The sequence below is a fragment of the Hippocampus zosterae genome, chromosome 7, assembly GCF_025434085.1.
Source record: "Hippocampus zosterae strain Florida chromosome 7, ASM2543408v3, whole genome shotgun sequence".
Classification (NCBI taxonomy): domain Eukaryota; kingdom Metazoa; phylum Chordata; class Actinopteri; order Syngnathiformes; family Syngnathidae; genus Hippocampus; species Hippocampus zosterae.
The window spans coordinates 6,353,679-6,372,451 of record NC_067457.1 but is presented as its reverse complement, the minus strand read 5'-3'; the positions used below and the strand labels follow the sequence as shown (position 1 = coordinate 6,372,451).

At 44.4% G+C, this 18,773-nt stretch overlaps 1 protein-coding gene across 7 annotated transcripts in view; it reads right to left on the bottom strand.

Annotated features, from left to right (window-relative positions):
- Window positions 1-18,773, bottom strand: part of sdk2b (sidekick cell adhesion molecule 2b) — a 152,271-nt gene extending 133,498 nt beyond the window's left edge. For 6 of the 7 annotated variants that reach the window (XM_052070700.1, XM_052070704.1, XM_052070701.1 and 3 more), the window contains exon 1: window positions 5,252-5,427. In XM_052070700.1, the coding sequence (XP_051926660.1) occupies window positions 5,252-5,339 (88 nt within the window). In that variant the 5' untranslated portion in view covers window positions 5,340-5,427. Of the gene's footprint in view, window positions 1-5,251; window positions 5,428-14,423; window positions 14,540-18,500; window positions 18,586-18,710 lie in introns of those variants that run through there. The other variant, XM_052070702.1, reaches the window with a different exon arrangement.

The following is an 18,773-nucleotide window of genomic DNA, read 5'->3' as shown; positions in this document are numbered from 1 at the left end:
CAGCCCGCAATAAAAAACAAACCTGAAAGTTCAAGTCTAGCATTATTTTAAGAGGTCTGTTATTTTTTAAATTTTCTTTTCTTGAAAGGCGAGTGATTACGTCTCTGCTGAAGGCTTCCAGATGCTAATGTGGAAGCTTGTCAGGGGTTGAGGCTCAAGGCGGCGGAGCTGCAAATGCTGGGCCGAGAAAACAATGAGAGAGGAAAGTAATACAGCAATACAGAGTGCATTACTTAATTTCAGCAAAATCATCTTTCAATGGAAGAGATTCCTGCAAATAAGTGTATTTATCATACCTATAACGAGAGAATTATGGTATTTCTTAGGTGAAGACAAGTTACATACAACCAGTGGTAAAATCATTGTAATGTAGTCATCAGGAAAAATTATTTAAGATTTTAAGGTAAAAATGTGTGAGCAATGGAAATGATCTAAAAGAAAGAAAAAAACCAATCGTATAATCATAAAGCAAGCATACAGTATTGGGCTTTGACTTGAGATATTCATCTTGGTGAGATTTGAGTCACATCTTAAAGCAAATTCTTATTTGCTTTAAGATATTGAATCAGCGTGGTGAGCCCTCCTGAAAAATCTCCATTCACAAGACTGTGAACAATGCTTTGCTAGCGCTAGCGGACTACAAGAAAAATAATCACAATAAAGTACTGGCGGCTTCAAAAGCAGAGCACGATACACATGTAAGCTATTAGCAGTCTATTTTCAGCATATCAAAGTGTTTGAAAATAAATGAATAAATAAAAAGCCCGCAGCTGGAAATACACAAGTTTTCACTACAAAAGGCGCTTTCAACCTCCGCCACCTCCAGAATCTACTGTATAGCATGAAACGTGAGCCACAATTGCATATTTGTCGGATCATTCAAAGGTCGCGGCCAGTAAATAAAAGCCCAACTCTGGAGGACGTGCAAAACATGAAGAGAGCAATGACAGTTTATGACTACGTTGCATCCGTGTGCGACACAGCATGCCATGTGCGTGTTTACGATGTTTTGTCATTATGTTTATATTTCCACTGTGCAAGGTGTTAATGATCAAAACCAGCGAGAGAATAGATAGTAATAATTTTACGACACATGCGCACCCAAGTACTATGAACTTTCCCCCCCCCCATCTATTAAACATTTTGAGCCTGTGTGTTTATTTCTACTGAGCAAGATGTTTTTTAGCAATAATAAGCGTCAAAAGGAGCAGTCGTGAAGAATTCAATTTTAGTTTTGGACCTGACAAATATATTAAACCAATTGGGTTCCTGCTGTTGAGCTAACAAAAATTCGACAAAGTCTACCTATGAGCCTACAGGATTTTTTTCCCCCAACCCTACCAAATCAAAACTGTAGTTGCATTGGAAAAAAAAATCGTTTTTGTTTGGTGAATTTTCAGATAAGCTGACCAGAGAAAATTGAACAGTTTCTAAATCGTTCAATCTAATCGGCTGGTCATTTCCTGCGAGTTACAGAGACGACGAGCGGGAAGGAATCTTCTCCGCATGTCAGCCCGACAAATGAGAAGCGGCTCGCCATGCAATGAGGTAATTAGTAAGACGCTGGGTGTATCGTTTGGGTGGAAATGACATTGATTATTCTGCGCCACTGTCACTTTGGTAAACCCTCGGATGAGCAAGATGTTGCCGACAGTGGTGCCACTTTTTGTCTGACCTCATCTGCACCTGTTGCGTTCAATTATGAAAACGAGTTCGGGGGGGTCTCAGTTCTGGACACCACACCTCGTCGTTCTGTTTATTAATGGGTGCGCAAGGCGGTGGTTATCACTGATAACTGACTCAAGGAGCAATATTCCAACAGAGGAATATTAGGAGTCTTTCCCAAAATTTTGAAGACATTTACTGGAAATGTTCCACCATGCATGTTTTTGGAATGTGGGAGGAAACCGGAGTACCCGGAGAAAACCCGCGCAGGCATGAGGAGAACATGCAAACTCCACACGGGATCAAACCCATGACCTCTGCACTGTGAGGTCGACGTGCTCACCACTCGACCACCGTACATTACATACAGTATACAAAACATGCATTGGCCAGTACATACAATACAGGACAACATACATGTACTGTACATACATAATCTCGTTGCTCATTCCAAAAACAAAACTTCCAGTATTCTTCGCCTCTGGCCTGATTTCGATCATATGAGTTTGTCACTCTCAATTCTCCACTGAGCATCCCTCCAAGGATTAGCATTTTTTTTAAACGCAGGCAAAAGCAGTGGAGAACTATTGATTTTGAATCAGTTCCAACGGACAAAAAAAACGGCTGAGCTAGCAATGGTTGAATGTCAAACTAATACGTGCGCTCTTACTTGAGGGTACAAGTAAGTTAACATGGTCTGCTAAAATACGAGAAGTCGTAGTATTTCTTAAAACTTTTCGGGCTTTTGCAGTGCAGTGCCGCCTGAGGGGTTGAAGGTCACGGGGCACTCAATGTTGGGTTTTGGCCTTGCCGCTTACACGCAGTTATTTCTCCAGCTTCCTGAAGCTTCTGATTTTGAAATCCCTAAATTCCTCGCAAATGTACACTAAAGAACATTGTGCTTGAAACCGTTTGACTATTTTCTCACGCTGCTGTCACGAAGACGTGAACCTCACCCCGTCTTTGCTTGTGAATGACTGAGCGATTCAGCAAAGCTTCTTTTATACACAATCATGGGACGTCCTGTGCCCACTTCGCCTGTGGGACGTACCAAGCACGTGTTTGGTGACCATTCCTCAACTTTCTCAGTCTTTTACTTGCTAAAAACAATAACGTGTGTCGTTGCGTCAAATCGACAAACATCTGTTAATTACACTGTGACTCACCTATTAAATGTCGTTAATCACACGTCGGCTCTCATTTGTGTTCTGGGCGTCTGACAAAAATGATCTCCGCATCATAGATTTGATGGAGCAAAATCCATTTGTCAGAATTCCACCATCTCATGATCGTACTCTGACTTTACAAGTATGCTGCGATTCAATGGAAAAATAAAACAAACACAAGCTTTTCCACAAGCACTTCTCTGCTGGACTGTAATGAACTTTGAGTGGGAGGTTTTGTTTTGCACCCTCCCTGAGATTTGAGAGAAAACTCATTCTCAAGAGGAATCCACCACTGGACTCCCACCTGAAGCGTGAAAAGTGCTGGCAGCAAGATTTTTTCCCCCCCACCAAACAGGACACAGGTGCTTCGACAAAGCAGACATCATCCTGCTGTCAATTACAAGGAATAACAAAATGAAGACGTCTCATTTGCCGGCAACGTCTGATCAGCCGCATGCCAGTCTTGAGGTGTCTTTCTTTTCATGCTTTTTCTGCTCGTCACTTTTATAATCGGACAAAAAGAAGACATTTATATCACGCTCACAAATGATGAAGAACTCAGTGAAGACTAACTTCAATTGCGCCATCATCCTCAGGTCACAGTTATTTGCGTCACAAAAAAAAGTCTTTTTTCGATTATGATGAAGATATAATACAATACAATACAATACAATACAATACAATACATGCTGATATGATAGGTTGGGGATTTGAAGTTAGGGTCTAGGTTTTAAGGTTGGGATTTGAAGAGTGGGTTAGGGTTTCATGTTTCATGTTTCAAATCAGAGCTAGGGTTTAAAGTCCAAGTAAGGGTTTCAATCAAGGCCTGAGTACTTTTCCAAAAGTGGCCTGGAGCCCTTATCTAATGGCACTGATGCATAGGTATGCATGTCAAACGAGATTAAAAGTCCCGAAATAAACCTGACAGCGACCATCGCACCAATGGTGACAAACTGAAAGATAGCCAAAGAGACCTGACTGCTTCAAATGTTTCAGACCAAGTCAGAGGGGAAAAAAAACCCTGATTCTGAATTCAACTGAAGTCATGGAGACTCTGTAACTCTCCCTTGATGTCTTTAAAAAGTCAGCCATCTGAAGTTGGTTCATTCAAATTTGGTAGGGCTGTCTCTCAAGAGAACATTACCAAAAACTAATAATAAATGGAATGATGGCTGGATGCTGAATTGCGAAAAATGTGTAAGGGCATAGCACGGTGGTAAAGTTGGGCGATCATAAATAAAAACCTAACTAAATAAATAAATGGCGCGAGTTCAGAAGTTGAACAAATGTCAGGTTATTGTCGTGTTTACATGTTTGAAGAAAAAAAAATTGAGCCGAGCATTCTCTCCCACACAGGGTCACGTTCAACTACTAGGCAGATCTGCGCCAAAATAAAACAGCTCCTGGGGGCTTGGTTAAAAGAGCGACAGAGCGGGAAGGTAAGGAATCAAGGCAATGTCATGACTCGTAAGCAGACGCAATTACCGGGGCTCCTGTAAAAGTCAGCCACTCGGATGTGCCCTCATGAATGATGGATTTCGCCTTGTTTGTTTGGACCATCATTTCAACATACAGCTATTGTGTGAGCGCCACTGAGGGCTCGGAGTCTATTTCGAGAGGTAACACTCCATCGTATGCGGCTTTGAATCCCAAACGGAATGTCCGAGGATGAGTCAAGGCCCTTTTCTGAAATTGTGGATGGAGGATCCTGGTCTGAAGAACGCAGAATGATCAGACCAGGTATTTGCCAAGGAACTGAGAAACTGATGGAAACGTCATGACATGCAGAATTGTTCTCAGGACTACTAAAGATGCATCATCTATGGGTTGTTTCAGGGAGTTATTATTTTTGATCATTTTCATCTGTTTTGTACTTGGACCTGAGAGGACTCAGACCACCAACTTCGGATCAGCGTCAAATTGAAAACTGCCAACAAGCACCATTCGGTTCTAACACCAAATTGAACATCAAACCTCACGCCGGTGCCAACTCCAATCAAAGAGGGGTTTTTTTTGCAACAGTGACAGAGGTGGATCGCCGTCAAAACGGCACCCAACAACCCACCCTGGACTAATCCTTTGGGGGAATCGGTTCTAAAGTTTTTGGCGCTCCCACAAACAAACAAGAGATCATAAAACAATTATGATATTGAGAGCAAATATAAAGAGCCGAGATGTTTTCACATTTCAAGGTCAAACTATGTGAAGTGCACCTGTCAATCAGATGATGGTTGACAACTCCCATTGTGTAACGGCATAGGTTTGTGTCCTCGATAGAAACTACTTAGTGTGTAGATTTTACAGCTTATATTAGGGCCAATTCATCACTGGACTCCTGGGAAATATGGGGATATGCTATGGACATACGCTCCAAAGCTTTCCGTGCTTCAATAACGTACGTTTGCCCTCCTGCTGCTTACCTTGCCCAAGCGCCGAGTGGGTGACGACGAGGAGAGATAAAATCCACGTGGCGTGCCACATAGAAGAGCTCCAGGAGCCAGGCAACATGGTCCCAAAAGATAGCCACGCAGAGTACAGGTGTCGAGTGAGCGTGCGCGTGCACGGAGTCCCCGCTGGATGCTGATGGGTACCGGATGCGCTGAGCGGTCCGGCAATGTCTGTGAACTGGGTTTTTTCGGCGTGTGCGGCTCCCAAAATAGATTTCTAATTAATAGACGATTCCGGTTTGAGTCTGCGTGAGATCCATTTGAATCGAAGAACACCTGTGCGCGCCGCTCCTAACTTAGACCCTCCTCCAAGGGGTTACTACCGGGAGCCGTAGCCCGCAGACAAAGCCTCGGGAGTCGGCTGGAATGCCGCGCGCATCCCCGGACTAAAAACTTCAAAGCTCACCCACGGCGCGTTGTCACACTCGGCAACAGATCTTTGATGCAAGCGGAGAGTTAAGTTCGGAGGGAGAAGAGGAGGGAGAAGAGGGAGGAGGAGGAGGTCACAAGAGTCCTTTCGGAGCGTGCCAGGATAGGAGGAGGAGGAGAAGGAGGAGAGCCCGGCTGGCTGTGTGGCTGCACGGCGCCGCGCGTGTGCGTCCTCAGAGTGCGAGCTTCGCTTCTTTATGAGCGCACACACGACACATAGAGAGTGCAGCAATGCGGGGCATGCTGACACTTAGAGGCCGAGAGTGGAAACGCATTTGACTGGAATCCCCGATGAGGAGATACGATGCAAACAGGGATTTTTCAATGTTTGTCTAGAAATTGCTCTCTGGAGTTTCTGCCAATCCATTAAGGGTGAAATGAAACGCGCAGGTAAGTATGGAGCGTTTCTCTCATATACGTCCATGCTATAATGGAGCAAATTATCATTCACCAACCCTATCATATTTCTCTACCAATCATTTCGAAGTTACACAATGAGCCTGAAACCTTTTGCATAAATGTAAAATCGCCCTTCAACTATCTCCTGATCTTTTCTCACATGGGAGTTGTACAGGAAATGACGGTGCGCGCTTCTAAAACGCAAACAAGTTTGTGACAAATTGATAAATCACTGCTTTGCAAGATACAAATAAGCACCATGTCACTGCCAACGTTCAGCGCAATTGATCCCATGATTGCCTTTCCCCAGAGCTTATTTCTTGATAACGATTGTGCTGTTGTCTGTTTCTTAGCAGGAATTAAAATGGCCTTTTTAAAATGTATTCGGTCCAGAGGTCAGCAACCATGCTGTTCGTGTAAGCATTACATGTCAGCGGGGATATGTGCTGTGAACATTTTAAGATCAAAATAACAAATGAACTTGAATGAATTGATAACATCAATTCGTTGCCCATCCCTGGCAATAATCTCCATAAATCTATATGTATGACTGCTCTAGTCAAAAGATAGTGTACATTGTATGCAGTCACTTTTCAAAACATGACTTTTGGCAGATGGCGGTGTGCCGTTAAAAACTGGTGGATTCAAAAGCAGCGAGAGGAAATCGCATGCGAGAGACAGATGGCCGCAATAGCCGAATAGAAGAAATAAATAAATGGAAAAAAGATGAATAAATATGCAGAGTGGAGCTGTCAAGCCCCTTTATAAAAGACTTGAAGGGATGTGGAAAAATCCACGTTATTGTATTTTATTTTTTTTAGACATCGGTGAAAATAGCCATTCAAAAATCAATCGCGTTCCTTGTCCGCTCCCTGGCCTTTGGAACGTCATCCGTTTTTGTCACAAGTGCTGACAAGGAGCAAATGCTAAATGTACATTTTTCATAATCAGGAGCAGGGGCGTTGCAGTGAATTTTGGAGGAGGATGGAGCCCCCTCTGAAAGTTCGGAGGAGTGAGCTTTTACGAACAATCTCACAGATTCCAAAACCTGTTACGCATGGAACGAGTCTGAAACATCTTCCAGAAATATAATATCCTGTTTAACTCATTGCACTGCTGTACTTGTATCAGGCTGAAATGACAAATCCTCTTTTTCTTGCACTCAGACCCTCACCCCACTGCACTTGGCTGATCAGTCGAGCCCTTGCCACCACTGGGATTGAATGCCATTCATAATCGCTAGATTTCTTGCTCCGAACTGCGTTCGATATGATTTGGAATCTCTCGGTTTCTTGCTTTGACTGACATTTTAAACCATTCTAAATAACTCATTCGCTTGTGGTGACTGACTCAACTCGTCCTCATATCGTCAATCCTGGATAAATTCAAAGTTGAGCAAACGTATTCCGCCGCTTCTGTTTCGGGTTGAGTCGAGTGAGTGACAGGATGGTTGGCATGTCATGAAAATCCTCTTTGATGAGCAATTACCTCGAATGTCAAATGCAACTCTTGCCTGAACACCGGAGAGAGAAGTTGCACAAATGACAAAAACAGCGGCTGCCATCAACCTCAAATCCTGGTGGGCTACTAGCGAACTTTGCTTCATTAAAATGACAACAAGCACCCAAGACAAGGAAAGCATTTTCATGCCGCATGGACTCATCGATAAACACAACTCTCCCCCCCACACACAACCTCACAAAAGCCATCAAGCCATGTACTGTAAGTGCTGCATTTCAAAAGCTAATGTTGTTCCGCTTCTTCCTCGCTGGAACGTTGACCAACCTGAAAGCCAAATTACCAGATTGGCCCGAATATAAGACGGCGCTGATTATAACACGACATCCTCTTTTTCAAAACTCAAGTTTGAAAAAAGACTTTTTGAACACCAAATTATGTTTTATACACGTCAAAATTATTAGTACGATCCTGCACTTTACCAAACTTTCCTTGACTTTGACAATGCAGCTTCGAAGAATATTCAATGGAGTTGAGAGATGGTTTTAGTCGGGCATCACCGTTCCTGTCTCTGCAGATTACAGTGGATATTTCCAGAAGCTGGCTATAGCTAATAATGTCGGAAACTGACAAGGTGATTATAACGGCGCTCCATCGCGAAGCTCAGGTGGAATCCGAGGGAGCGAGCGTTGCTTCCGCCACGTGTCAATTAAAGCAGGATGACGCCGAGGCCGCCATTTCATCGCCCCGTCGTCCGGACCGCTGCTAATGAGGGACTTTGTGGGGATGAAGGCAGACTGGCACGCTTACATACGCAGCAATTACAGTGACGCGATCCCGCCGAGATGAAGACCTACACACTCTCCCCGCTCGGCCTGATGAGCTTAAGCGAAACGCGACGGAGGTGCCGCGTCGGGACAGGAAGAGCGATCAAAAGTGTTGAGAATTTTGAGAGCCATCGAATCACTACCGGATTTTTTTTTTTTTAGGAGACGCACTTTGTCTTCCGTTTTTGTGCCGATCAAACAAAGCCGCTTTGGGTTTGGTGGCTCAAAAGACAAACACTTCAGCTGCCAAGTCGTGCTCGGAGGAAACTAGAAAATTGAGGCAGACGGGATAGTATGCACGACCCCACCCCTAAAACAATGCAAACATGCTGTAGCAGCATGTGGTTTATCATTACTGCATTCAAAAGCTGGTGAAAGTGTCTATTTCATCTTAATAGGTAGAAACTCAAGGGCAGGAAGTCGCATGACCAGGGGACAATGAAACACGACGACAACGCGCCACCTCAATGTCACACTTGCTGTGAATGAATCACCTTTAGACACTACTGACATCCTCACGGTTCCCCACCCCCCCCCCTACCCCCCGAACAATATCCAGAGCGTTTTGATTTGTCTTGGATTCGGATTACACATCGGGAAGAAACACATCTGCAAATAAAAAGGGACGGGAACCGTGAGTCAATTTTGACATCGTGTATTCATCAGCTATCGGCAAGGCGGTAAACTTGCTTTCACCACACATTAGACGAAAGGCAAACAGCTTAATTTCCTTCAAATTAAGCATATACAACTGCCTAAATGATCCTAACGATACACTAAACCGATTACACTTTTGTCTCCATATATTCGCAATCACGGTAAAGGCATGCCATTATTCTGACACGTCAGAAAATTCTTGCAAGCCGCAGAAATAAACGGCATCAAGATTGCTCGCTGTTAACGTACGAAACAAACAAACAAACAAACAAACAAACAAACAAACGTGCGTTTGTCGGGCACTGAAAATCAACTTGCGACTGCAGTCCACCACTGATGGGAACACTCGTCTAAATCCCGACATGACTGTGAGGAAGCCAACAGCGCTTCCATCAGCCGGAATGAACACTAACTCACACAAATTGATCCTGTTCTTCCCTCTCCTCCCTTTCACTTACTGGAACGAATCCACGTGCAAACTCGTCGCTGTGTTTACTGGCCGTGGTGAAAATGATCGGTCTGATCGGGAGGATGTGGAGGAAGCGGAGGTGCAATTCTCTGGGTTCAACCGGAGTCAAGTTTAATGACTCCTCATACATATGCCGCCATTGGAGACGCTTTCCAAAAGGAGCCATCTGCTCAGCGGTTTAATTAAACAGTAGCCTGTGGAAAAGTTGGACCGCACATTTACAAGTTTGTCAAGTTATTAATGAGCCTGACATTTATGCGACAACAACCACAAGGAGAGGCAATGGAAAAAAAATTAAAAAGAAGCTGACAGAAGCTCTAAAACACAGATACCAAAATATGAATGTATTTTGATGATGATGGTCAGAAACCCAAATAATTGCATGAAACTCAAACCGTAACTTGCAGCCTGTTAGTCGGGATGTTTTGACTTGACAAACTATATTTTGACCCATCGTATTTTGATCCACACGTCAGCTCAAAATATATTTTCCTGTTTGTTGCCAAAACAAGTCAAAACGTCCGCTGCGGAGAAAATCCCCCACTCGGAGGTGTCGCTTCAAATGAGCAGTACACATGCAGGCGGGCATCATGTAGCACAGCCTTGGTCTACCCGGTTGACCAACAGGGTCGATAATGAGAGTGCATGATTGATTTTTCATGCCGAGGAGAAGCCAGCGGGCGCTGCTCGGAGAATTCCGGAACTGAAAAAAATGGGCTGACGTGTCCTTCGTTGACGTGGTTCTGCAAGCATTTTCCATCTCGTTCAAGGAGCGCTGCCATTGTGTGTCTTTCCTGTTTTGGTTGGCACAGTCACCTTGGTTAACCCTCTCTCAAAGCTTTTCAGTCCAGCAGCAGTCGGGGCGGCAGGAAGGAGACATTTTCAAGCCTTACTACAGGGGGGTCAAAGTCAAGGCCCAGGGGCCAGATCTGGCCCGCCACATCATTTTATGTGGCCCGCGAAATCGAATCAAAGATGTCAACTTTATTGATGCTTGCTAAAATCTCAACCAAAATTTCAAATTCTCATTTGTCATAAATACGAGTGATACTGTCAGCATTTTCTTGTTACCAAACCCCTCATTACAATAGCTTAAACAATAGGTGAATAAATCGTTATTCTTGACCTCTACATATGGTTTCAGTCATAACGGCCATCCAAGGGAAACTGTAACTAAAAACCTGACACCCCTGCCTTACAAGAACCTTTACCACCACCGAAGTTCTCAGGCGCAGAAGATCGGGAGGAAAAAGGCCAACGGCAAAATGAAAGCAACTCGAAGGTATTCAGGCAAGTAATGGCTAGATCTCACATGGCACAGCAATCCACCTTTGTCAGTTTTAGCTCATGAGTCCTCCTCCTGCGATAGGGCTTTGGGCAGCAGTAAAGAACTGCAGGAATTTTGGGCAAGTGCTATGTTGTACGTGTGACGTGGAATTCAAAGGGTTCAAACACAGAACCGGAACATTGAGGCACTGTGCGCTTGTAACAAAGAAGTATTTCGCTGGGTTCTCTGCACAGCAAGGGGAAGAATTTCCAGACGAAAAAGCTGAGGAGCCTCGAGGCCTCGCAGTAGGTGACGTGCACAAACAAGTGGAATAATTGGTAACTGGTCCCACGTATGCTTTTAAGCAGCTTCGTCAGAGGCGCATGACAGCGGGGATGCGACAAAGGTGGATGACAGCAAACTGAAGCGAGCGATTCCCTGGCGTCTCATGACACTTTTTTTTAAGGGGAGGGGGGGGTCGGAGGCTGGGGCTAAACGTTCCATATGGTGCTCGCATTGATTTTGTCATGTTCTTTGTCGCAATTCATTTTTTAAGCCCTCTTGTTTTCTGTGTGCCTCAGGGCCGGCGCTTTAATAAACTTTGTGATGGTGTACCCCGTTCTTGTCGCCTTCCCGATGATCGAGATGAATAAATGAAGAGTGTGGGGGGGGGGGGGGTGCCGCCGCTGCATGTTCCTGCCGCTCCCGTATCGCTTCCCCCAGCTGTATTTATTCCACTTCTGACAGGAAGCGTAATCCTGACTGACTAATAGACAGGTGCGACTACGGAAAAGCCGACTGTGCGTCACACCGGTGGCGAGGCAAGGATGAAGAAATCATTCCTATCCGACTCTTTCCCTGTCCTGCTAGCTCAATCTTCTTCTCAAACGTGTATCGCTGTGACACAACAATAGCGACTCCACTACTGCAGTGCAAGAGCTGCAGTCAAGAGATCAGCGTGCTTACTTTTGATTGACACTGTCTGTAAATTCATCTTCTCCTGTCAGCAAGGACCCAATTGAATAGTTCACGTTGTATTCCGGCAAATGTGCCTGTTAGTCCAAGGTTAGGGATTCAAAGGTTTACAGCCACTGTTAAAATTTTACGCAAAAGTTAATGTTTCTAGTTAGGTTTTTTAAAAAGGATTAGGATTTGAAATTATGGTTTCAGTCCAGGGTGAGAGTCTAAAATTACATCCCTAAACTGCTGTCTCAAAAAAAATAAATAAAAACATTGCATCACAAGTTGTGGAACAGAATCGTTCTGAGAGATGCGCGATACTGAACGGGAGTTCACTGGGTCACCTTTGACGGTGCCCCATTTTCTCAGATGACAAGAAAAATATCAACGAGGGGGAGGAAACAACAACAACCTGAACCAAACTTAGCAAATTGTCATTCTGTATGACATACCCTCCAGACTGCCGGGGGCAGTGCTGAAAGCATAGAATGGCTACTGCCAGCGGAGTCAAGAGGAATATCAGAAAAGAAACCTCACTGAGAAACATAAAGAATCCATTAAAATGGATCAGAGCCAGATGTGTTGCCCACACTTCCTATAAATTGATGTAGTCGGTCCTGTCAGGCACAGACTACTGCCCCCTGAGCCAACCTGTGCCGAGCACAGCAGACCACCCAGTGAGGCTGGCATTCACCGCGTCGACCTCTCGACGGGACGCCACCACGCGCAGCGGGAGAGCCCAAATGAAAGGTGCCACAGCAAGGACGGATCAAAGGGACCCCGCCGGACAAAACTGCTGCAGATGCAAGGAACAGCAGCTTCTGATCTTTTGGTCAGTTATTGAGGGACGAGTGAAAATTCAGACGATAAGACGATGCTGTCACCGGTTCAATTCAGCCAGTACTTGCCAGAAATCGCTGCAGCTCCTTTAATGTTGCTCGAGGCCTCCTCACTGCCCAACTCATAATTTTGGATGAGTTTCATCAGTTTGGGGTGCAGGAGCCAAAATTCAGGCAAAGGTCAAGTGTGGCGACTTGTGGGACCCAGCTCGTACTTGCTAGAAATTCCTGCTCCTCCTCTCATGTTGTCGTTGGCCTCTTCCAGAAGAGGCCAACTGAGCAGTTTTCTTCCAGTGTGGCCTTTCGGCAATTTTGGGAGACACTACCACAACATTGGGGCAACAGTTCTTCAAAGTACAGAACTAGTTTTTCCTTAGTTTGTAAACTGCTTTTGTCAGAAGGTCGCAGCCTTGCTGAGTTGGTCCGAATTACCGACTCAAGCGTCTAATAGGTTGCCAGATGGATCATTGTATTTTGGAATGATGATGCATGGAGTTTCGAGACTGATCCCAGCAAAAGCCATTTGCGTGTCATTCTCTCCTCTTTTGCCGTGCTGTCATCAAAAAAGCTTTCCGGGTATTAATCACTCTCATTTAGAGAGTGCGTGAGAGCCTGCGGTGCTTTGCAGCCTTTTGAAGTCAATCGCTTTTTAATGACTGTCAACATCAAAACCACTGCCCAGTCATGACAGGTCTTGATGAAAATAAAATCAATAATATTGTGCTTTTAAAAGAACAAAAAAGGCATTTAATAACCATTAGGAATATCGATTGCGTCGGGGCAATAAACTGGCTGTTTGTGAGTGTTGTTTCTCAATTTCCATCATGGACACATTGACGAGCAGTTGGACCCCCCCTCCCGCTGACCTTCACTTTATTTAATAATTACAGTTATTGTGAAGCCGGTGCCGACTCTGCTGCCCCGAGGAGACCATTAAAGCACATTTCTCAGCTCAGTGTAAAGCAAACAGTTCGTGTGCATTAATTAGCTCTCAAAATGGCCTTGGAAAGGGGGAGGAGGGGGAGGGAGGGCTTAAAACCATCAGAAAGGTGCTCATGTATTATTGCTAGCACTACTCTAGGGCACAGAAGTCATTGGGATAATTAGCATGGGAGAATGATCCAAATGAAAATGGGCCCCGCTACCTGAGCACGGGCGACTCCCTCATTGGGACAAATTATTTTGCACAATCTGGATTCGTGCTTTCATTTTCTCTGTGGCCCGAGCAACATATTTACGCCTCGTCTGGCTTGTTGTGGTCCAATCCGGTAGCAGAAAAGCGTGACTTTTTAAAGTGCGGTGACTCCATTTGTGAAAATAGTTTTAGAGACGTGTGTGATAGCAAAACAGCCGCCACTCATTTCCCCCGATGCACCCGAGTGGCAAAACCAACGGGAGGGCGGCTTACCCGTCAAAAACAACATACCATTAGAGCTTTATCATCAAATAAAATCACATCTCCAGACTTCTGCAGTGGAGACAGAGTAGATTATTTCTGCTAAGTTTTTTTTTCTTCGCACCCTGTTGCGCTCTTTCAGTTGTGCCTTACCTTTGCAGTCTCCCCTAGTTTGTACGTCGAGTTCTGTGCCTACCTTTTTTTCCGGCATATATTTTTCTTCACTAACGAGTGTTGCTTCGATTGTTGAATATAAAGCTGTGTTAAATTGCTCCTCTTGGAGTTTTGTTGCTTTGGGGTCTGCGTTTGTTTATACAAACCAGAACATTTGGAATTCAGTCTAAAAGATGCCAAACATTGATTTTGACCCGTACCATACGACTTTAATCTTAATGTTTTACCGCATAAACCGGACGTATGAAGAATGCAAAAGATTGTACTCACCCTGTAATCGACTTGGATGCACTTGAAACCGCTGCTGCTCTTTTGACACCGGCATCGGCCTCTTGTCATGTTGCTGGAAGCATCTTTGCAGGACAATAGGCAGCGATTGTTGTCACCTGTAGGACAAAGACACAACAAGATTTAGAAATCTTATTGAAGATGGTTGTCACCTGTAGAACAAAGCCGGTTGTTGCCAGAAATCCCTGTTGCTCATTTCACACTGCCAGAGGCCACTCTACAAAAGAATACCGTATGACTGCTGTCACGTGAAGGACATAGCCACATTTAGAGGACTAATCTTTGTGGTTAAAAAACATCCAATTATTTAGTTACGCTGAAGTAAAAAAAAAAAAAAAAAAAGCTTGGGCAATGAGCCACAATCTGCCTCACAAAAACAAATAGTGCATTTGGCCTACTGTACTTTCATCTCAATAAAAAAAAATACAGCTTGTTCTATAAATAATGACTTTTTTTTAATATCTATTTGTATGTTTAAATGGTAATTCATTGTTTATTTTTCCTTTTCAGGGTGGCCCTACTACTGTATGGCTCTACTTACTGAATGTCACGATTTAAAAAAAAAAGAATAAATAAAAATAGCACGTTCGAACGTGTTGAGTCATTAAAAATCATCTTGCCCCCATTTCGTCTATCTCTGCCAGGAGGGGGGGGAAAAAATGGAGAAAGTGCAAAATACATATGGAGGGCATCGGAGTGCATGTGTGAAACTGTGCGCTGTGTACAGTAAGGGGAGCTAAATGAGCACCCAGGGGAGACCGCCATGAGAGAGTAGGAGGACAGGCGGAGGAAAAGTAAGATTAATGACGCTGTGGAAAATGAGTGCTCCTGCTGGCCCGGGCTGGAACGACAGCGGGAGTTGGAGACGCGTCTCCTGTTAGACAAGAGCCGATGTTTGGATCCGAGACATTCTGACGCTCCATAAAGTTTTTAGCAAAGCAGATGACCCCCTCGAGGACCTTTTCCGCCTCTGCCCGTCTATTTTGACTGGATTTTAGAAGACATTTTGTCCCATTTGACAAACTCCCCCTACGGCAGACACAAAACACACTTTTGCGATGCGATACTTTCTCATTAGGGTGCATTTACGCTGCGGATTTCAGTGCTCGATTCCAATTTAATGTCTAATTAAACAATTTAATGTCTGGAAATATGGCGTTAAAATAGAATACCACAAGTGTTTTCACAAGATTTAAAGAAAAAAGGAGAAAAAGTAAAAGGCATCGATTGACTTTTAGGGATCAAATCAGTTGATTTCCAGAAAGTTAATTATTTGCTCGCCTGATGATTACCTTTTATTGATTCCTCTTACTTCACAAATGAGTGACGACATCACAAACTAGCCGCCATCATCACAGATGTGCTCCTGGGAAGAATGAGTTCCTGCAACTCTAGAGGCACATCTTTAGCTGTACGGTCTTCCTCTCGCTGCAGAGGGTAGTGGGAGGGGCGGATACAACAAGAACAGAAACTGATGTATGGAGGAGATGATGCAATTGGACAGCCGGCCATTATACGAGAAAACAAGCTGATAAATGCTTATTGTAGGACATGATGGGAGGGAGTTTATTGAAGTGGTGGCCTCAGAGGCTCATCCCGATCCTCGTGAGGCAATATGAGTTGGAATGTTTCCTGGCATGTAGCCCTCTGACGCCCCCCCCCCACCCACCTCATGTGGCCATCATCACAGAGTTCCTTGATGAACGGCAATCTATCAGTCGTTGATCACCCTGTGGTTCAAAAAGCACGAAGCAAGAACACAGTACGAATGACATCTCTTTTCTCCGTTTCATTCATGTCATGTCAGTGCCCCTACACACGAGTCAACGCACGGCGAACATTCACGCACTCGATTCACTTTGCTCTGCTTTGATGGAATGGCTGTGCAACATTTACAAGCTACAGACTATATAGATCAATGATGCTCTGTCGAGGTAAAATAAACAACCTGATTGAGATTTGTGCCGCTTGTGTGAGGAATCACAGGCCGCTTCATGGCAGTACGCTATATAAAACGTTCAGCTGGCGAGGGGAGGTTCGGAATTCAAACACGGTCAGTGAGGGCCACGGAATAAAGGAGATCCCCCGCCCCAGAAACAACACAAATGTTCATTCATGTTCAGTTCAGCTCCCGTAGACTAATTTGACTGTCTCAAAATGGACTGTTTTATTATGTCGAGAATTATAGCGGGGAAGGTCCAAGACAAAGCCGAAATCTATAAAATGGGCCTTTTATTTCACTAGGGATGCAGTGTGGATGCGTGGTGCTAGACACATTACCAATATACGCAATAAGCGTCAGACTAAGACCATTACCACACACACACACACACACACGAATGAAAGGAGCCATTTGCTTCATTTGAATTAAACAACAATTTTATTACTTACTGGCTTGCCCTTATTCAATACCTCACTGGGAATCGACTTCATTTGATATTTTAGCCCCTGAAAACGGCAAATTGATTCTCGAAAAGTGGCATTGTCGACGCCGCCGGGCCCAGCTTGGCGCAAGCCTGCATGACACCTTAATTGCTTTAGACCGCAATCAGCCGCTGCTCACTATTGGAATCGGGATCCATTTGCGGGGGCATAACAAGCGATGTAGCTTCTGCACAGCTAATTAAAGAGATATTGAACCAAGCCTATTCGAGTCGGTGGTGAGTAAAGCTCAGGCGGGGACTCAGCCCTACGGGGTTAAGAGATAAATAGGAAAAAAAAAATGATGGAGGCTGGCTTTCTTGACAGTTTTTATTTACAGCGCAGGTACTGAAAATCCAGTAACCTGTACACGCCATGTTCCTCCAGGGAGGCTGCTGTGGGGGCCTAAGCACTGGCTATTAAATGCTGAGGCGTGCTCTTGTGGAAAAATGTCAGGGGAAAAAAAAAAATGAATATCAGCGTAGGTAGTAGACAGCTATTGGTTAAGTTAATATCCAGTGTTTTATTTTTTTTTTATTAAATCGGGAAAAGTTTGGAGTTTTAATGTGGTGTTCTGGAAAGGCTAAAGAGCAAATGATTTGATGGAATACAATGATATTATGTGTTGGCATGAAGCCAAGAGACAAAACTATTTGGTTTAGCTGAACATTTCGGTGTTGAAATATTCAACGATGAATGTTAAAACAAAGTGTGCATTAGTCAGCTGACGGTAGTTTGTGCCCAAGGCTCCAAAGGTTAGATTCCCCAGACAAATACAGGGTTATGATTTGGTGGGTGGTGATGCGCTTCCCACTCAGTACAATTAAACGCTCACAAAAAAAGCAAAATAATTTCGGGCAAATAGCTGGATGTGAGAGCACCAAACCTCCAATTTGGCTGCTGTGGCGACATCTCAGCGGCACGATTGCGCCCCACCGGCACAAGCTTGCTAGAGCAGTTGATACTGGGATTAGGCCCCGATTCTTGCGGGGGATGCATAAATCAGACCAGCGGGCACCAATTCCCATTTTTACCCGGCATTTCACTTCCTGCTCAGCTGAGGGAACGCTGTGATGATGTGGAGAGCGTTAGAGTGCAGGTAGAACAACCCCAGGCCAGGCAGCGCATCCAAACGTATTTTTAATTAAAACTGCGAGCAGCGATTAACACGGATGGGCACCCACTTTTTTCCAAAGCGAATCTTTGGAATTATCATCAGACTTTGACGTCATGCTACACATACATGAGCATCTTTTTCAGTGAATAGAAGTCAGTGGATTTTCAAAAGAGAACAAAAGATTCACTGCCGTGATATGCGCCAAGCTAAATTGCGATGCTCACGGCGGGAAGCCCTCCACTAGACTAGATCAATCTAGAAAACATTGAAGATTTTGTTGTTGGGTGGGTTTGTCTGTTTGCAACACGACTCAAAAAGCCGTGTGCCGATTTTGACTTGATTTTCAGGAAATGCCCAAAATGGGTCAAAGAACAATTGGCTAGATTTTGAGGGGGATTAGAGCCGATACTGAAAATGTTTCCTTCTTCTACTCTGCCCCTTTCCTTCTCTTTTCTTCCCTCCATTTCCTAATTTTCCCAGAACAATGTATGCTATTCTAGGATGCTTATATTATAACTTACAAAGCAGGTGTTGTAGAAGTCACTGGGATCGTCGCCAAGTAGAACATGGAGGGCTCAGAGTACATGGCGCGCATTGTCGTCACATCTGGATTGCAAAAGTGGAGGACAAACAAATGTAACTCAAAATAATGCAGCGTTCAAAAACTACAGAGGCCAACCATCAATCACTATTTGGAGTCAGTCACCTTGTCATGAAAAATAGAGACTCACCCAAGCATCAACTTGTTGCAACAACTCTCTTAGGGTCTCCCCCACACTTCCTTTCTTTGTATT